At 38.6% G+C, this 21,805-nt stretch overlaps 1 protein-coding gene across 2 annotated transcripts in view; it reads right to left on the bottom strand.

Moving 5' to 3' along the window:
* LOC103034923 (actin-binding LIM protein 3) overlaps positions 1-21,226 on the bottom strand; it is a 135,123-nt gene extending 113,897 nt beyond the window's left edge. For both annotated transcript variants that reach the window (XR_007425027.1, XM_022676244.2), the window contains exon 1: positions 20,593-21,226. Coding sequence is in view for 1 of the 2 variants with exons in the window: in XM_022676244.2 (XP_022531965.2) it covers positions 20,593-20,605 (13 nt within the window). In the remaining variant the exon portion in view is untranslated. The remainder of the gene's footprint in view (positions 1-20,592) is intronic.
* Positions 21,227-21,805: the final 579 nt, after the last annotated feature.

Here is a 21,805-nt window from a genome sequence, read left to right as displayed (position 1 = left end):
AAGACACGATAAGGGCAACTAAGGAGCACGAATTAATTGGTAAGATTGGGGAACAGATTGCAAAATTAATTTTGTGGAAATGCATATAGATGAATATTATAGTGATATTTTCAGCAACAGCTAGAATTCATGAATTTTCGCACATTTTTTTAATCAATTGAATCAATCAATTTTATGAAATGTTCTGAAAATATTATGAAAATATAAAAAAAAAAAAGACACTATAATTTTGCATTGATCCCATTTTGCTCTGTAATGAATTCCACACACACACACACACACACACACACTACACACTCATCCCAGGTGGCTCTTAGTCCGGTTTGGCTGCGCTGCCACTGTCTCTGCCACTCTTGTGCCATCTGGGTCCAGAACAGGCGCCAGGCTCCGGGGTGCCCCCCTCCGGAACTGGCACCGCCTCCTCCTGCACCCGCTTCTGTCTTTACTTTGGCTGTTGCTCGCATCCTGAGTAGTGTTGCTAGGTAAGCCATCAACTTCCCCAAAATACCATGGCAACGTCACCGCGACTGAACCAATCACGGGCCCTCATGACTGACGACACGGCAAAACTTTGGAACTTTTGCCAGCATTCTGGAAAACGGTCCAAGCTAGTGTGAAGAGCTGCTCAGCGTTCCGCCCCAATTCTTCAGAGATGTACTGCCAAGCCCCAACGACTTGAAGGACCAAGCAATTTTCTCCTTCCGAAAGCATGCTGTTAATCAAAGGACTCCAGATAGCGTGGGGACGCAGTAAGTTACAAGCCTAGTAAGCAACTGTCCTGAGTTATGATTTAACTGCCAGAAACTTCGCCAGGAACTTTTCCTCTGCCCCTGCAAGCAAGACGTGATATACACTGCTCTCCATAAAGAACAAACACCCGACATTAAAAAAAAAAGTAATGTAATTAACTTACACGTGTACATCATTTGGACATGAATAAAATCTACTGCATCAATATATTTAGCCTTTCCCTGCCGCTACTTCTGGCACTAATACATACTTTATTTATGTAAAAGCCAGTAAATGCAGTGATTATTTTTTTCAGTGTGAGCCAACAGCAGTGGGAGTTTGTGTTAACTGTGTCTTGAAGACTATCTGAAATGTCTGAAACATTCCTTTTTGGTTTCTTTCTTGTGATCTTGCATTTGAAAATAAGCAGAAATACCACTTGTGAGGCAGCTGGGACAACACTTATCAGTTTTTAACACAACAGTTGATTAAAATAATTAATAAAAAAAAAACAATGATATTTCACAGTTAACACCACATCAAAAATCTCAACAATGCTAAGTTTTTGCCATCCAATTCTCACACTAGCCATATGACCAAGGCTTTAAGATTCAAGAATCTAGCTAACCTGCGAAATTTAAACAGTAATAACATGATAACAGGATGGATGCAAGTGCGAGTAGGTTAAGAAAAAACCCTAAAGCTGTTTAAATGTTTTTACCCAATCAATTCCAGTGATGCAAAATCGTTTATTTACATGCTATCAATAATAATAATGTTTCTGCAGTTGTCTGTTTATTCAGGTGAAAAACAAAAGATCCCTATTAGATGTTTTTAGCTAAGAACGCTTAGCTTTAGCTAAGAAATTTACGTACAATTATTCTCTGAGATCATTGGTTGGTTGAGATAATTACATTAGCTTACACAGCATGCAAAAATAAAGTGTTTAATTCGGTTTAAAAGTAAACCAGTCAATTGAATTGAACAGACTGTTGTTTTTTAAAATTTGTACTAAAGCTACTTGGCTAATGCTGCCAACAAATAACGGAAACCAAGTCATTACAAGATACGTATCCAGATATTTTAGAATCTGTCTTTGATCTTCTCAGTTTATTCCTTTGGAGGTTAGGTTTTTAAGCACTGATAAAGACGACACATTTTTTTCTTCAATTTTTAACACTTTAGTTTGTCTTCTACCCAGTCCAAAGGAAAATTCAGGCATAAAATACAGGCTTTCTTCTGAAGTGAACTAAGAAGACACTTTTGATGGAAAAATATTTAGATTCAACTAAATGTCTCTAATGTGAAATCAAGTCCAAAGCTTTAGAGTCAACTTTTGAAAGTACCAAACTCACAAATCCAGAAAATGACTCTTAGGAATCTTAGGACTCTCAGCCTGAATGGAAATGATTACTTGGCCAATTTGCACTGTGTGAACTGCACACCTACAGCTCTGGAAAAAAATAAGATAAAACTCCAGTTTCTGAGTTTCTGAATCAGTTTATCTGATTTTGCAAAGAAATTCCAAAGAAAAATATTGTCATTTAGAGCATTTATTTGCAGAAAATGAAAAATAGATGAAATAACAACAAAAGATGCAGAGCTTTTAAACCTCAAATAATGTAAAGTTTATATTCTTAAAGTTTTAAGAGTTCAGAAATCAATATTTGGTTTTTAATGACAGTTTCCATGCATCTTGACAAGTTCTCTTCCCCCAGTCTTACACACTGCTTTTGGATACCTTCTTGGTTTGATGGCTTATGATCATCCATCCTTCTCTCTATTACATTTCAGAGGTTTTCAATTTGGTAAAATCAAAAACTCATCATTTTTAAGTGGTCTCTTTTTTTCCAGAGCTTTATTTCACAAAATAAAAATCTCACACAGGCTTGTGTGAAAAAATGCAACAGCAGTTTTCATCCTTAAATCTGTGTTCCACTGTATATTGTTATAAGCATGCTAAATTTAAGCTTCATCCACCCAGTCTGAGGCAGTTTGCCCTAACTGGGATTCTTTCCAAAACTGCCTGAGGAGAGCAAAATGCAGGCAGGCATGGGATCAGCAGATGACCAACCAAACTCCTCCTAGAACTGCAGTCTGGCATGTTGACTGGTTCAGCGATAGGTCAGCGTAAACTATTTACAAATGAATAAAATAAGCCTTATTTACATAATTTTATCATACCCTAAACACAGTCAGATACTCAAACTAGACATGCTTAATATCTGAAGTTTTTCTGTGCTTTATCAGCTGGATGATGGTGATGATCTCCTGACTTTCCAGGAAACAGGAATCCAACTTGTTTGGGAATGTATTAGAACAGTATTAGACTCATACTTAATGATATTAGGCTCTTACTTAATGTTACTTAATGAGCTTCTTGTACTTCATAGCCAGGTGTATCCAATCATGAGAAAAGGTATTTAAGGTGGCCAATTGCAAGTTGATCTCCTCTGAAGAGTGGCATCATGGGCTCATCAAAACAACTCTCAAATGATCTAAAAACAAAAATTGTTCAACATAGTTGTTCAGGGGAAGGATACAAAACGTTGTCTCAGAGACTTAACCTGTCAGTTTCTACTGTGAGGGACATAGTAAGGAAATGGAAGACCACAGGGACAGTTCTTGTTAAGCCCAGAAGTGGCAGGCCAAGAAAGATATCAGAAAGGCAGAGAAGAAGAATGGTGAGAACAGTCAAGGACAATCCAGAGACCACCTCCAAAGAGCTGCAGCATCATCTTGCTGCAGATGGTGTCACTGTGCATCGGTCAACAATACAGTGCACTTTGCACAAGGAGAAGCTGTATGGGAGAGTGATGTGAAAGAAGCCATTTCTGCAAGCACGCCACAAACAGAGTCGCCTGAGGTATGCAAAAGCAAAAGCACACCTCAGGCGACTCTGTTTGTGGCGTGCTTGCGGAAATGGCTTCTTCATTCTGGGCTTAACAAGAACTGTCCCTGTGGTCTTCCATTTCCTTATTAAGTTCCTGATATATTTTCAATCCTGAAATATTACTGTGTCAATCAGTTATTAGATATATCAAACTGAAATGGTTGTTGCAAACACCCAAATATTTAGAACTAAAAATTATTAAGATTAATAGGGGTGCCCAAACTTTTTCATATGACTGTAGCAACATTAGCCTTGCAGAATTATGTAATGTGTAAAACTGAAGAACTAAAAAAAAACAACAGAGACCAAACAAGTCCGAGCTCACTGACATTTTGTAACTGTGGGATTTAAATTTTGTCGGAGAGCAATCTCTAAATGTCACGACTGATGAAGTGTGGTGAAGGGCTTTGACATCCGCCTTATCCATAAGGCCAGGTGTAATTACTGTGTCACAAGGCTGCTCTGCAAAAAATCGAGAGCAGGAAGTGTAATGGAGGCCCATAAAGTCTGTCCGTATGGTGCTCTTTACGAGACTGGTAAATGCACTGGGCAAGATGATTCCATAGCTGATGTCCTCGCCATGCATGCACAATGAGTTACATTTACATACTGCCGTAAAACCTCCAGAGCTTCAATGATTCACTTCATATGCACTGCTTATGGCTCAACTCTAGAGTAAGGTATAGATTCTTGAATACTTGAAGTTCACTTGACATACTTGATAAACTAACATACTTGAGTGTTTTAATTGAATTATTGAATGCCTTATGTCTATACAATAAAAATAGTGGATTATTCACTAAATAAATAACAATTTAATAAGAAATAAGAAAATAAACTTAGATCCACTTTTTGTGTGTGTGTTTGTGTGCACTGTAAACCTGGATAAATTGAATTTCCCTAAATAATTTAAGGAAACCGGTTTCCTTAGAAATGTTAGTTCCACTTTATAATTAGTGTTTCTAATAACTGTGTAGTTACACAGGAACAATGCATGTAAAAAAGTGTAATTGGTGAAGTACTCATGTATAATAAAGTATACTTACATGTGTGTCATATATTGTGTGTGTGGAATAAGTTGCATAGAAATAAAGATTTTTCCAGCAGCTTTTATATAATTAGAGCTATGATTGTTATTCACAGATTTTACCATAGAAAGATGGACAAAATATTCTACTAGGTCTAATGAACACTAATTCGTTAGACCTTAATTAACCTTAAAACTAGTTTGTTTTTTAGTTTTCTTTGCACAATAATGCATAATGTTGCAAATTACTGTGAACACAACCAACACAGAGTTTGCAGCTCAGTAAATAATAACTTTCTTTTACAGTCTACAACATGGAGGCCAGGTACTGCATGACCTACACATTTACCTAAGGTAAAAATCAGCGAAAACCTGCTTTTTAATCACATTATTTTATGCATCTTGGCATGTTCTCCTCCACCAGTCTCACACACTGCTTTTGGATAAGTTTATGCCACTCCTGGTGCAAAGATTCAAGCAGTTCAGCTTGGTTTCATGGTTTGTGATCATCCATCTTTCTCTTAATTATATTCCAGAGGTTTTCAATTTGGTCAAATCAAAGAAATTTGTATTTGTTTTCGGAGCTGTATATGGTGCATACAGCCGAATAATATTTTTTTGGGCATGACTGAGCTAAACGACTGACTACGGATGGAAGAAAAGTGGGGAAAAAAAGCCTTGTAGAATCTGTGTAAAACTAAAAAACAAACAACAGAGACCAAACAATTCCTAATTTCTAACTACTGTAATAAGATATTGTCAAAAGACCCCTAAGAACTAGGGGTGTGCCATATCGCATCATACACAATAATACTGTCAACTTTTTAAATAGCGTGAACGATATTATACCCTAAAATATCGTGCCATATCACCCATCCCGTTTCCCATTATATATCTACTAGGGACAGATTGTATCTGTCCAGTATCATTTATTTTACTTTAATCCTGGATATATTGAGATATTTGGAGTGCATTATTATTGACATTCTGGATCATTGACTTTTGTAACAAATCTGATAAAATTTTTGTATTTTTTAATATCTCACTTAGCGGTATGCAGTATTATTGCATGTTTTAAGTGTTTTGTCATATCGCCAAGAGTATCGTTATTGTGAAAATACCATAATACCATAAAATATTGTTATTGTTATTTTAGGGCCATATCGCACACCCCTAATAAGAACTATCACTCTACTTTGTGCTCTGAGATATGATGCTGTGGTATTTATAGCTGTATTTCTTTCAAACTCAGGTAATTGAATTGTCAAGTAGGTCATTTTAACTGGAATGCATCCAACAAGTTGAATTTCTTACTCGAAAAGTTGGGAGATCCTTACCATCAGAAATTCCATCCTTCAACAAAAAAATCCAATTAGCTTGCTGGTTACGCTAAGACCCAAGGAGGGTCCCCACTCGCTGTGGAGATCTGCGCAGGCGCAGTAGCCACAAAAGGCTGAAAAATCTATTTCTTTGCGCATGACCACATGATTGACTAAGATGGTAAGAAAATTGGAAAAATAAAAAAAAGGGTGACACCTACCTGGAACCTAACCGCAATATTTGCTTTTTTAAAATATCTTTTGTAATAGGATGAAGACAGTAAGTTAATTTCTATTACTGCAGGTGTGTGTTCAGAGTTCAATAGCTATATACTGTAAGCATCTGTTACGCCCTCGCTATGTTTTCCTGTGTTTTCCCCGTTTCCTAGTGTGTTTCTCTTGTACTTTTCCATCACGTGTGTGTAATTTGTAGCTCCGCCCCTCGTTACCTGTTTCCCCAGGTGTTCAGTGTTTCATGTTACTATAAATAGCCCTCCTCTGCCACCTTGTCCTCCGTCGGTCTTTGCACCTTCCCCCGTTGTCTGTCACGTCACGTTATTGCTTTCTCCACGTTTCATATTTACTCGCTCTTGTTTATTGTTATTCACGTTATTTCTAGTCACGTTAATTTCCTGTTTGTTTCTTTGTTTATTTTGTATATATTTTCGTATTTATCCTTTGTATATATTCCCTAACCTTGTTTTGTTCTATTCTGTTTAGCTTAGCTCAGTGTTGGTTTTCCCTGTTTGTTTATTTACCTATTTATATTCGTTATTCCCCTGTTTGTTTATTTGTTTATTTGTTATTTATTAAAAGTTTGGTCTTACCCGCATATAAATCCGCCTCCCGTCTCATCCCCGCGTTACAGCATCTAATTAACTCTATATGGCTGATGCCTGTATGAGAAAACCATAAAGGTCTGCAGGGGATTTTCGCCAGGTTACCGTGCTCACAGTTATCACAGCAATCACTGGCATTGCAACAAGCAGTGCTGATGCAGCTCTTTTTTTAATAAAGCCCATGGAAGGTACACAGTGGACACACCATGTATTGTTATCACAGAAACCATGTGTGGACCACAGCTGTAGACCTACATCAGAGAGGTATGAGGTGTGAACAATGTGAATGCACATCTGAGAAATGAGAAACTTATGCCCTTCATCACTATTATATTCAAGATATTTAATTGCAAACAAATACTGTATTTATCGCACTATAAGGCGCACTTAAAATGCTTTGATTTTCCCAAAAATCAACAGTGTGCTTTATAATTTAGTGTGCCTTATGTATGAATTCTACCAGTCAGGTTGTAATGTTAGGGTTAGGGTTAATCCTGGATAAAGGTAGAAAAAATGATTTATCAGGGCAAATTTTCCTCCGTGTCACCCAGTCTGAAGGGTGTTTGGACAAACTGTTAAAATTTCTGGATCTCACAAATGTGTGCTATTCATCAAAGGTAAGTACTTTTTATCATGTCTTACTACACCAAAAGTCCATAGCACTACCCCATGAGTTTAAGCATATATATATATAGGAGGTTTGGAAAATCAGCGTTAATTCTGTTTTAAAAGTAAGAAAAAAAAAGGAAGCTTACGAACCAAAAGTAAATGTATGCCACTAAGACATATTTGCGAAACAATTTCTGATTAAATAGTTGTTTCCAGTCAGGTTTTAATAAATATTTTAGGGTCTAACCAAGGCTGTCCACAGCTTAAAGACCCTTGTAAAAAGTGGAAGAGCTGTTTCTTGGATTTGTGGTATAATTCTGTGGTTCACAATCCATGAGAATGTAATGTACAGTGTGAAAACACATTAAAAAAAATTGGTTTACAATAGTAGCCATGTCAGTTTTGAATTTAAACTTCATATGTCAAGGGAAGGTCTAAGCTAGGCAAGGACATAGTAGCAAAGTAGTAGAGTGAAAGAGAGAAAGCAGTGAGACAATTCTTCTCTGTCCATAGCCTCACACCTTCTCAAGTGAATGTCATTCTTCACCAGCTCAGGGTAAAATCACATAACTCACTCTGTTAGACTTCCGAGACGAGCAGGAGAAATGCGACAATTTGTCCGTCAACACGGTTTACTTGGCTTGCCATTCTGAATGGCTGAATGCCATTTTCATTCAGACAGAGAGAGAGAGAAAGAGAGAGAGAAAAAGAGAGAGAGAGAGAGAGATAGAGAGAGAGAACAGATGTGAGTGTGGAAGAAACAGGTGAACATCAGCTCATTCCCTGAGACGTGGCGTGTAATTGCGTTTGTGATTTGGGCTGGCATGCCCATCCACAGGGCTCACGGACTCAAAGTGGGTGCCCAAAGAGTGCCAGTCAATGCCATTTTAATCACACACTAAAGGCCAGATTAAATCCTCTCTGTTTGCGGACAAACAGTGCCATCTAAGCTTAATCCACCAACAATCCAACCACAGGCCAGAAGAACGTGTGTAACTTCTAGAGGTGAAAATTTACAAAATTTACAAAGAAAAACATTTAATTCAGAAGAATACTTTAGCTAAAACCCAGTATTAGATATGTATTTCTGTAATATTTATATAATGAACATGCAGTGTCTCTTTTAATAAAATAAGAAATAAATCAGCAATCACAACGTCTATTTTATATATTTTTTTCATCTGACAGAAAGGGCTGGGACCTTTTGCAAAAAGGTTTCAAAAATGTACTATTTGGCCTTCTTTTGATTGCAGACAATGCGAATCCAAGATATTTTATGTTTTATCTGCTCAGCTTTATTTAATTAGCAAAATATACATTAATTTCGCTATTTCTGCCTTTTAACACACTCCCAAAAAGTCCAAAAGCTAGTAATGAGGTAAAAAAAATGAAATAATGATGTTATTTAAAATAGGTGCAGTCAAAAACCCGAAGAAATTTTACAATCACATTTTACACACAACCATTTACATTCAGTTCTCGTCACACACACACACACAGACCGGTGAGAAGCGGCAGCCAATAGCGCACAGCGTACTCTCAACCGGAAACAACCGTTCATCCGGAAAATATTCGAGCACAGAATCATACACACACCAGGACAATTTAGAATATCTGATGTACCTGATTTCCATGTTTTTGGACTGCAGGAGGAAACTGGAGTCCCCAGAGGAAGCCAACGCAGACACAGGGAGAACATAAAAAACTCCACCCAGATAGGGACTTGAACCCAAGACCTTCAGCGCTGCTGACCACTACGCCACTGTGCCACAGTGGAGAGGCTAACTTCTACTACTACAAAACTACTTCTGTACAAAACAGAAGCCTTACATTAACTATGTTCAGATGTCATATGAAAAAATGACGGCATTTGAGATGAACCCTCACACAGTGCAAATATGTATTTTGGTCAGAGAAAGTTAACTTAATTGCATAATAATTAATTACCTTCACATTCAATTCAAATTCTGTACCTATAGATTCACTAACTCCACTAATTATTAATAACTTCTAATGCACCTTTATTGATTTTGTTCTAGCTTTTAACATGCTTTAAACATATAATTTAACGTTTTAATAAGCTTTTGTTATTACCAGCAAAGACTGCAGTGGTTCATGTTAAAACTTGCACAACCAACTCAAACCCACAGGAACATTATTCTAGAGTGTGTGAAACTACTGATTAATTTTGAGACTGTAAATAATATGGCTACACATTACTGTGGTATATACAGTATGTTTAAGCTGAATACCATGTGGGGCATAATGGGAACCTGACTTCAATCAGCTGACTGCAGTGTGAGAGTGACAGATGCTAGGCTTCACGTGCTCTTTGAGTCGAAGGCCGAAACCTTTTGCCCTGCGGGAGACAACTGCAGGGTCTGGGTGCTGACCAAACGTCTCTCTCTCCTGTCCTGCTGGACAAGAATGTTGAATAAGCTCTAAATGTATGGCAGAGCCTACAATCTAGTGCACAATGTGCAGTCTTACTGTCTTACTGTTCACACTCAAATCAGAATATTCTGACCACCTTCTTGTTTTTACACTCATTTACACTTTTATTTTCATTTTTAATTTTCTCCAGGTTTTCTGCCAATTTATGTAGCCAATTGTCCCACATATTCAGCTGCTACCCAGCTGTATATTCCCTATCACTGGTAATTCCTTAACACAAAGAGAGTGAAGACTAGCACATGCCTCCTCCGATACATGTGAAGTCAGACGCCACCTCCTCTTTTTGAACTGCTGCTGACGCATCACTGCCAAGTAGCATCACAGCGTGCTTGGAGGAAAGCGCAGCGACTCGGTTCCGATACAGCAGCTCACAGATCGACATCACCCTTTGGAGTGAGGGGAGGGGAGAGAGCGCCATCTACCCACCCAGAGAGAGAGAGCAAGGCCAAATGTGCTCTCTCAGGGCTTTGATGGCAAGCTGCATGACCGGGATTCGAACCGGCAATCTCCCGATCATAGTGGCAGCGCCATAGTCTATTTTAACGGTTTATTTCTGGCCATTCACAGATATAGAATGAAAGAGTAAGCTCTCTTTATATTGCGATCATTTAGTCAATAACTGTATTTTCAATCTTGTCTCCGCTCAAGATTTCTTTCTTTTGATATTACAGAGTTATTCTTTGCCACTGTTGTCGTTAGCTTACTGAAAGGAGGCTCAGACCAGGATCTCTGTAAAGCTATTCTGTGACTTTTGTTGTAAAAGTGATATATACCTATATCTGACTTTAAATTTAGACTGAACTTCACGGGGCACAGCAATGATCAGCTCATGATCAGCCAATGATCAGCCTCATTAAAGTTATAGATGTGGAACAGGATGTGGAACAGGACCGTGCTTCACAAGATGCATGAGATGGGGAAGCCCATTTCCACAACATAAAGCTAATACTCCATCAGCCCTGCCCAGCTCTTCCTCCTGTCTAATGGAATGGAGTGAGGGTATCTGTAATTCGGAGCCACACACACACACACACACACACACACAGAAACAGGCAGCAGCAGGGCTGCTCAGTGGGCTGTAGTAACCTGCACGCTTGGCTCCTATTAAAAGTCCCTCTTTCAGCATGTTTTTTTTTCCTCCTGCTCTCCTGATGTAAATGCTATGGCGGGCTGCCAGCCCAGATGCTGGCTTTAACCTCCTGCAGTTTGCTTTGAAAGATAATGCACTGCTGTTCATTTACAGTGGGCCTGATGTCTGCTACTGACTACTGTAAATCTAACAACCTTCTGTTTAAGGGGTGTAAGACTTATGAAGCAGATTTGATTTGTTTATGATTATTATGGAAATTATTCAGACTGGCCATGAAAAATGCACAAAATTCAAAAGTCTGCAGGATCTATATACTTAGCTAGGGGTACTTAACCTTTGTCACTGTGTGACCCCTTGTTAGGATTTAAAATATATGCCCAGGTTAAGAACCCTTAAATTAAGCCTTTATGTATTTAAATTATGGCTGATAATTTAAATGAATCGCTGCATGTATTGCAAAATGATATTCACCTTTCTTTCCCTTGTTTTTCTATTCCTCCAGCTGACACTGTTGTCAAACACCTGTCTGATGGCAGTAGCACTCCAGATGCCTAAGTTGTAACAGTACTGCCCAAACATAACAGATTACATAGTTAATCACTAAACATCAGTACTTTCCACATTTAAACCACATCTAGACCTTTAAATGCCCCTTTTTAAATCCCATGTTCCGCTTCCGTTTCTATCGTTTTAGCGATGGAGAACATGGCAGAAATAATCGTTGACTAATCGACTAATCGAAAAAATAATTATCAGATTAGTCGACAACCAAAATAATCATTAGTTGCAGCCCTACTTTGCCTCTGTTATTATCTCTAGAAAACTGCTTCTGCACTAGGGCTGCACGATACTGGAAAAAAAAATTTAATTGCAAATGTTCTTGTTTCGACGACATATATCGCAATATTAAACAATACAGAGCCCATGAAGTCACCAGCCCCGCCCCCACCCGCACACTTTCGCGTGTCTGGACCGACCAAAAGCTGAGTCAGCACCGAGCACTCAAAACCTGAGAAAAAAAGCAAAAAAACAGTAATCGGCCCTTTAATCAGGCATTTAAATGGCTTTTTAAAAGGTAAATAAGAGCGTTTTTCTAGGATTACAAGCTCAGCTGTAATTAGCTGTACAGCTAATTCAGCTGTAATTGGAAATATCTGCGCAAAACTGTGCTGGACTGAAGTTCACAGCTTTCGACACGTGCCATTACAAGCATGTGCCCAGCCATGTGGATGGAGGGCATGCGTTTACCTCGTGTTTACTCCTGCCCCCCCTCGTGCTTCTGGCGCAGGCAGCAGCAGCCTGTCACTTACAAACTTACACAGACACAGAGACAGCGCTGTGTATCTACTTCTTGTGTCAAGAATCAAAACATTGCAACATGACGTGTTTGATTTAATTGCTTTAAGTGACATCACAAGTCCTGCGATGTGACTATTGCGCATGCGCACATCGTGATGATGATGCTTAAACGATATATCGTGCAGCCCTGTTCTGCAAAAACTCAAGACATAACCTGATGCATACTTGTGTAAAATCCTGCAATATTACTCAACCTCTACTGTTCACATGCTTCGTGTAGGGTTTTATATTTGTCAACACTTACTTTCAGACTGACACAATGAGATGCACTCTTTTATTGTATTTAATAGACTGGGTTTTGTGATTATATTACGGAATTGGGTGTTACTGCAATATTAATTGTTTTTTATTCTGTTTTCCATGGCTATGCTTATTCCACTACACAAACACACACATACACACACCCCTGCTACATTCCCGCTGTCAGCTGAGTTCCGCAGCTTAGTAAAAGAATGCCAGGCATTAGAGGCATTCACAATGGATCCATTGAAACAAAGAGAGCTGCAGCGTGTGCCAGTGTTTCCCTGTGGGCTCAGCACTTAACTCTAATGAGGGATACTTTTTGGCTAGGCCTCCAGAGCAGGGAAACGCCACTGACGTAATGGGCTAGTGCGGGCAGCGGAAGAGCAGAGAGATTTGAGAGTGTAATCCCACGCGACACAGCACGGAGAGCCACTCGCGCGGCCTGCCGCTCAAGCCTCTTTCACTGGGCTGCGGATATGCTGGAACTACAAGACCACGGATCGGCCAGTTTTTCATGACAAAACCCCAAAAAATAGAAGCAAGCCAGGATTTTATACAGTACTCAAAAGCATTGTTTGACTTGTAACAGTAGTAATAAAAGAGTAATAATAAAGTTAACCAAGGTGAACTGTCCTTTAAATATATTTCAGAAAAAGTTTCAGAAAAAGGTATCAAATGTTTAAATTTTTAGTTTGGGAGTACTGTGTGTTACTGCTCTGTTTGTACTGATGCCTTTTATTTTGACAGGTTGAGGTATTGGTGATTCACCGTCTCTTATCCTCCGTTTTACTCCTTATCATTCCCCCTCTTCCCCCATTCCATTTCATTACACAATTAAATTAAGCAAATAATGCAGTCTCCAGTGTCTCCAAACTATGCTGCTGCATAGTTGTAGATCTGTCACTGTTTTTAATGTTTTTAACTCTGAGTCTAGATTGATGGAATTATTATTGTAAAAAGTGACAGCAGAGGTAAAAACGTATTTTACACTGTTATGGTTAAACATGGGCAGTTAAGCCTGTCACAATAATTACATTATCGACTTATCGTTCAATAAATGAACATGACCTCAATCATTTTAATAATCGTGACATCGTCCATTGTGTTTGCACTTACAAAAGGCACTCATGTACATTGTGACTGTGGGTGTGATCTCAAAACGTATCTTTATTAGGAAAAATGAATAAAATCAACACCCAAAACTTAAAGAAACATAGGAACGGCCCAGTGCAGCTTTAGTGTCTCTTAGGTTCTTGAGCCTTCACTCGAGAGATACGCTGACAGTGAAAGGAAGGCTGAGGCAAAGTCTTTATGCTGGTCCAACGTGGACCAGCTGGGACAGACCTGGGCTGCACATCATGGTCTGGGGCAGACCCACGGTTCCCCTGCCTCTGCACTTAGCAATGTGTATTTATATATTATTTATGACTATAACATAGTTTGGTTGCTGGGAACTTTTCCAGTTCCAAATATTGGTCTGTGAACAGAAATGGAAAGTTTGTATAAGAAAGTATGTGTAAGAAATGAAGATTAATCTACAGTTATAGTAGATACAAAAATTGCAAGTAAAAGCTGGTACATCTATGCTACGGCATACTGACTGTGCACATTAAGCAGAGTCTGATTTTGGTACAACGCGACAAAGTTTCTTTTCTTCTTCATTTGCAAATTGGTTAACAACAGCCTGCCTTACACTTTGTGTAAATGGTCCGAACATTGAAAGCTACAAAGCGAGCTGGCCCATGGTTCTGTTTATTTGTGGGTTGCGGCACATTTTACGCAGGGCTGGGCGATATTGTAAAAAAAAAAAAAAACAGATATTCTTCAAATATATGAGGGATTCTCGATTACGATTATTTTTAGTTCTTACATAACATAACAACTCTCGCTGCTGGGTGGTGGAGGGGGTAACTAAGTAAGATAAGTAAAGCTAAATAAACAAAACTGTCCAACAAGCGCTGGGTGTTAACCTACACTGACTTATCTCCTGAAAACTGTTTATTTGGGTGAGTAAAGTGCTTCTGTTTATTAATAGTAAGCTTAGCTTTCCAGATTTCCAGTAAGACTGGGTGCAGCAGCATTAGCATTAGCATTAGCGGCTAACTAGCTGCGGTTAGGACTAGAAAATGCCACCCGACAGCTCTATACTGTGTTCCGGTAAGCCAGGGCATTATTAGCTAGCAGTTCATCCTACATAGCTTGTTTGAACAAGATAAACCCGCAGAAAAACAGAGTTTTGGAAAAATTTAAGGAGTTTAAGTGCTCCTTATAACGCTACATTTAAAAGAACCCTAAGTCAGTCTCTTGATGATATTAATTCAAACAATTTTGATATATCAACCTTGACACATGCAGTTGCAATTTGCCTTTAATACACATTTATTGCTTATAAAACTCTTATTACAACTCTAAAGAAGGAGGATGTACACTATTAATACTTAATTCTTTTTTTACCAGTATACACTATACCCTAGTCAGTTAAACTATACCATATTTCAAAGCTTACCCTCAGTACCAGTGGCAAGGCTACTGCTTATATGTGATTTATATAAACTATAAAATAGCAAAGAACCCCTGAAACGAGTATTAGCTGCTCTGAATTACAGCCTGCCTTTCTTCCTCAAAAGGAACTTTTAATGACATAGCTTTGTAGACCGAGCGGTATTTTAAATGTACTGATTACTGTGAGACCTGGTGTGACCAGCATGTTTCAAAAACAATAAAAAAAAAAGAAATTATGCCTTCCAGATGTACCTGCAGAACATCTGTTTTCAGTGCAGGAGAGTTTCGGAAGGACAGAGGAAGTCCACACAGCTTGGATTGGAAAGGACCAAGACAGAGTACACAGCTTTTGGCTTTCTTTGGCCAAAACGTCACAGGAAAAGAAGAGAGTATTTATGTAGCAGTGGAGTGAACTGGCTCTGTATTCTGTACTTTAAAAATAGACTTATTAGATCAATAGATGTTTCTTTAGAGTAGTCTTTCTTCTGGTCCTGGAAGCACCTTGAACACAGCTGGTTTAACTCTTTAGTTAGTTGAAAGGTCCTTTAATGCCATGTCCTCAAATATCTGCATATTGGTATGGCATGGTAATATTTTCAGTTTAGTTCTCTAGCAGTATTAGCATTACCTGCTACACGCTAGCCATTTGGCCATTCAGAGGTAAGTATTATCGGCCTGTAGCCTTCTTATAACCCCGGCTAGCACTGCTAGAGCATTATTAGCATTATCCACTAACCATGCTAGCCATTCGGCCGTTCAGAGGTAAGTATTATCGGACTGTAGTCTGCGTGTTTATCGTGTTAAAACAAGCTATGTGGGACGAACCGCTAACTAATATAACCCTGGTTTACCGGAACAGTAAACCAGTAAACCTCAGTGTAGCACTGTTAGGCGGCTTCAGCCTTAGCAGAAATCTGGAAATCTAAGCTTACTGTTATTATTGGAAATGCTTTACTCGTCCAAAAAACTGTTTTTAGGAGAGAAATCTGTGTAGATCAACATCCAGCGCTGGTCTGACTCGTCTGAAAACATATAAAAGAATTACAGTTTTGTTTACTTAACTTATCTTAGCTTTACAGGTCTCACCCTCCAGCGGCAAGACCTGCTGAATAACAAGGGAAACATGGCAATAACCCTTTTTCTAAAAAGTACCGCTTAAAATGCGCTTCATAATCTGGTGCGCCTTGTGTATGAAAATAGACCAGAAAATAAATATTTATTGATAGTGCCACTAATAATCTGGTGCACCTTATAGTGAGAAAAATACAGTATTAGCTGCTCTGATATACAGCCTGCATTTGTAACTCAAAAAGAAACTTTTAATGACATAGCTTTGCAGAACATCTGTTTTCAGATGGACTGAAGGACAGGGGAAGCCCACACAGCGTGGGTTGGGAAAGACCAAGAAAGCTTTTACAGCTTTTGACTTTCTTTGGACCAAAAGTCACACAAAAAGCTGCTAATACTCATTTATTCACATATGAACATGTAAGTACTGTCCCATTACAAATATATAATGCTGCGTTTAGATTTAGAATCTGTCCCTTTGCAACTTAAATTTTCAAATTGTGAAAAGAGCTTGAATCCCAAATCACACACTACTACCCATGTAGTGTACTACACAAGCGAAATGCAATATGACAGATTCTAAATCTAATCGGAACATTATATATTTGTAATAGGACAGTTTTTTGTAATAGAGCAGTACTTTCATATATTTACAGGAGGAAATCTAAAACGTAATGATATCTATGTGCAGACGCTGCACATAGCTGTTTTAGGCCTTATGTAGGGAGGTACTTTAGAGTTTGTTGAGAGTCTGCTTTAAAGACAGAAACATGCATAGATCGTGATTTCAGGATTTTCATAGAGCTCCTATTTCTCTGTCCACATGACAATTCTGAAAACAAAGTCTCAAAAAAAGCTCAATTTTCAGAAAAAAATGTTTAATGTGGACAGGTGGCCAAAACATGCAAAAAAAACTTTTTTTAAAACCTAAATGGATATGTATGGACAAGCAGTGGGAGTTTAAAAGCAGAGAAACCAGCAAAATGAGCAGTGGAGGGTTCCTCCAGTACCAAAGTTGAAAAACGATAATGAGAGTAGAACCTATACATTTAGAAGTTTCATTTATCCCTGAATTCTATGAGTTCTTTTGGAAACCAGAATCAATTCGTAAACAAGTTCCAGAACCTTAAAGAGTGTAGAAAATCAAGACAGACAGAGATGCACTATAGAAGGAGGGTGCAGCTTCGAGCTTATAGACAGGAATGATTAAGACTGGGCATCCTATTTGCCAGACAAACCTAAGGCAAAAAGGGAAGTCCTGGATTAAACTCCATCTAATCTGTGATTAAATAAAAAGGGTGATTATTCACTGGTGCATGGAGTTTTAATCCAAGTCAGCCCTCTGTATCTGTTGATTTACAGGCTAGACTGTAGTTGAATTTTACTGCACACTGATTAAAATAAGACGTGTCTCTGAGGGTAAATCAGCAGCTCCTGTACCTTTACAAATAGCGGAGTTAATCAGTAGGACCATCACAGGGTTCTTTAAGGCATTAAGGCTTCTGAAAACGTAATTATAACAAAAAAGGGGATATGTCTGTCTATTCCAGTAACATATATAGATAGAGATATTACATGTTTAACTTCTCTTAAGAGAAAGTGGTCTCTGTATTTAGTTTCCTACTCCCACCCCAAACACGTCTGGCCAAAAAGCAGTGAAAACTTTCTCACATGGTTTGTTTGTATTTTCCGTTTTCCCCTGTGTAAAAACAAACCAAACCAAGAGGCAACGCTCCCAATTTACAAACTCTTTAACTGATTCTGACCAGTTATGAAACCTGACTGGCTGACTCAGAAAATGTCTTTTTATACTGACAGTTTTTTCTAAAATTTGATTTAAACATATTAAAAATATCATCGCATTATATCGCAATATATTGGATTGTAACTCCTTTATCGTGATATGTATTGCCAATACACTACCCTAAAAATTACATTTTAGAAAAAAGAGAAAATCTGTCCTGATATGGGCCCTTTAATATATATGAAATGTTTTATTTATGGTTTATATTATTATACTCACACTCGGAGTGCAAAATACAGTTTGAGTTATGAGACTTGATTTGAAAGTCCAAATGCAAAGCCAAACACACATACGCTCACACACAAATATGCAGTTGTGGTGAAACTTTTCACATGCTCATATCAAGGACAAGACTGTCACAACACAGACTGTCTTTCAGTTTATTGGAACTGTTCTTTTTGGAGCAGAATAAGCTACAGCATTCCTCTTAAATAGAAAAAAGTAATAATGTGGTGCACTATGGCTCAACACAAGGCCACCCACAGTCAGCATTTCTTCAGACTAAAGAATCATCAGTTCAAACAACTGTATGTAAGTAAAGTTACTGGGTCATGAGCAACATTCCCAAGGTCTGGAAAAAGACTGACACGGTCAGAGCCATACCAGCTGTTAAGCATGGTGGTGGTAGCATCATGCTCAGGGTCTGTATAGAGTGGATGGAACAAAAAAAGAAGGGCTACTGCCAAGAAGAGTGGTCAACTATTCAAACAGAATGTTGTAATAAGCCTGTTGATGGCTATCAAAAGTGTCTGATCAAGGTGCTAACTATTGATTAAGCCTAGTATTAGACTTTACTGAACTGTGAAGAAAGAGATTCTCCACTGAAAGATATGTGTAGTCTAGGACTAAGCTAAATTTCTGTCTGGAAAAGTAACCCTAAAACCTAATATTGCCATATTCTAGGGATGAACTGAACATTTAGTAACTATACTTTTGGTATTCTATAACTATTTTTAAATTGTAGTTGCATTTTGTTTGTCCAAAAGTATTTTCTTTACCACCAGCAACAGTAACTACATCTGGTTTATTGTTAGTATTATATTTATTCAATATCTTACTTTCTAATCTTATTACTGCCTTAATTACTGTATTATGAAAAGGGCACCCCTGATGATTTTCATGATTTTCCCTTATAAATCTTTGGTTGTTCAGATCACCAATTTCAGGCAGGTGCATAAATTTGTGCACCCTTGTTTTATTGATTTGAATGCCTTTAGCACTAATTATTGGAACACAACATTTGTTTGGTAACCTCACTGACCCTTGACCTACTTTCACACAGGTGAAAACAAATATGAGAAAGGGTTTGAGAAAGGTGCAAGTTATTCTCCCTCTTTGCATCTTCTCTGAAGAGTGGCAACACGGGAGCCACAAAACACAACTCTCTCAAAACAAAGATTATTCAACATCATGGTTTAGAGAAAGGATACAAAAAGCTTAAATCTCAGAGATTTCAGCTGTCAGTTTTCACTGTGAGGAACAGAGTGAGGAAATGGAAGACCACAGGCACAGTTCTAGTTAAGGCCCAAAGTTGCACACCAAGAAAAATACCAGATAAGCAGAGGAGAAGGATGGTGAGAACAGTCATGGTCAACCCACAGACCAGATCCAAAGACCTACAACATCATCTTGCTGCAGATGGAGTCACTGTGCATCGTTCAACTATTCAGTGCACTTTGCACAGGTAGAGGCTGTATGGCAGAGTAATTAATGCAGAGGAAGCCTTTTCTGAGCACACACCACAAACAGAGTCGCTTGAGGTATGCTAAAGCACATTTAGAAAAGCCAGCTATAATTTTGAAATAAGGTGCTGTGGACTGCTAAAACTAAAATTAAGTTATTTGGAGACGGTATGCATGGCGGAAAAAGAATGCAGCATTCCAAGACAAACACTTAAAGCTACCCACAGTAAAATCCGGTGGCCGTTCCATCATCATGCTGTGGGGCTGTGTGATCTTGTTAAAGTTGAGAGTTGCATGGATTTCAGACAGTATCAGCAGATTCTTGAGAACAATGTTTAAGAATCAGTGAGAAAGTTAAAGTTGCGCCAAGGCTGGATACTTCAACAAGACAACGACCCTAAACACTAACTGGAATGGCCATCTCAGTCTCCAAACCTGACTAAACTGGAGATGTTTTGTAAAGAAGAATGGTCCAAAATACCTTCAACCAGAATTCAGCCAGACTCTGAAAGGTTTAAAAGACTGTTATTTCTGCAAAAGGAGGATCTACTAAATGTTGATGTCATTTATTTTTTTTGTTGGGGTGCTCAAATTGATGCACCTGCCTAATTTTGTTTAAATAATTATTGCACACTTTCTGCAAATCCTATAAACTTTATGGCACTTCTAAAATATCACTATGTCCGTCTGCTATATGATATATTTAACTGAAACTGCTGACCAGAACATCCAATGATTTATAAAGGAAAATCATGAAAATGACCAGGGGTGCCCAAACTTTTTTTTATATACCACTGTAAAGCCATGTCCTGCTCAGTGCTGAGGTGAGTGATGGCAGGAAACTATAAGTGTAGTTATCATAGCTCCTCTAACCCTTACAGTGCTGTATTGTACTATGTACAGTAATACTGCTTATAATAAGCCATAAAGTAGCCACTCTGAGAAAATCCCATAGTTATAAAGTGTGTTCTTACCGTTGGTGTTCATGCTGAGAAGTGTCCTCCTGCTTCTCCAGTGAAATAATGACAGAGCAGCTTACACTCCCGCCATGCTCCGCGCTTTTACTGCTGCTTAAAGACAGTTAGCTCGCTGTTTACACTAACACACACACACACACACACACACACACACACACACACACACACACACACACAGAGGAGTTGCTGAGTCTTTCCCCGGGTGAAGAAGTGCTGAGCGAAAGCTCCCAGAGCTCAGTTTTGTTTGGTGTCAGGCTGAAGGAGAGCAGAGCCGCACTGACTGTAGGGGAGGAGGAGAGCGGTGCTGAAGGGAGGCTCCCTGCGTCCTGAAGCCGATTAAAGCAGCCTGCTCCCGGGGTGGAGGCAGTGGGGAAGGCGGTGGTGGAGGTGGTGGTGGACGCTGCTCTGTATAAGCACTCTGCCGGTTCCTGCAGTCCTGTGTCCCGCAGTTGTGTGTGTGGCGGTGTGCTGCTCACAGCTCCATGCTGTCACTGGCTCCTGAGCCATGCCCCCTCCTGCGTGTGTGTGTGTGTGTGTGTGTGCGCGCGTGCTCCAGTGAGGAGTCTACATGTGCAGAGAGATGCTCTCAGCACAGAGAAAAAGGAGGCATAACTAGCCAGCTAGCCTACTAGCGAAAACGTCCACCCTCAGGACTTGTTCAGTATTACAAGACCTTTAACGAAATATTATAGCTGTTAAGCATGGTGGTGGTAGCTTCAGAGGGAATGGAATAAAAATAACTATTGTTTGGTAATTTTATTATTTAAATTAATTTTCTCTTTATTTGACTGCTTTAAATGTTAGCCTGTCCACTTATCCTTTTGTTCTGAATATTTTTTTCTCCATCTTAATTTAATCTTAATTGTTTGTTTGGTTTTCTAATGTTTTGCCATTAATGTTTTGTTTATGAAGTTACTTATTTTAGCTTAACATGACTGATAATTAATTTGAATTAGATTTTTTTTAGTTACCTCTTTTTTAACCCCTTTTTACAGTGGCCTATTTTGAGGGACCCTCTGTTCAGTTTAGAATATTAAACACACTTTACCCTGGTGGTTAATGGCTCGTGTGAAAGTAGATACTTGGGCCTCAAAAATGGACCCATTGTTCTTCACTATTTAGTAAATTAAATAACCTTTTATTAATTATATATTTTTGATTGATGTATTTGATCATTAAAAAAAAAGTGTCTATTTTTGTCCCACCCAAA

The sequence above is a fragment of the Astyanax mexicanus genome, chromosome 17 (genome assembly GCF_023375975.1).
Source record: "Astyanax mexicanus isolate ESR-SI-001 chromosome 17, AstMex3_surface, whole genome shotgun sequence".
NCBI classification, from domain to species: domain Eukaryota; kingdom Metazoa; phylum Chordata; class Actinopteri; order Characiformes; family Acestrorhamphidae; genus Astyanax; species Astyanax mexicanus.
This window is presented reverse-complemented; position numbering and strand designations above follow the sequence as displayed.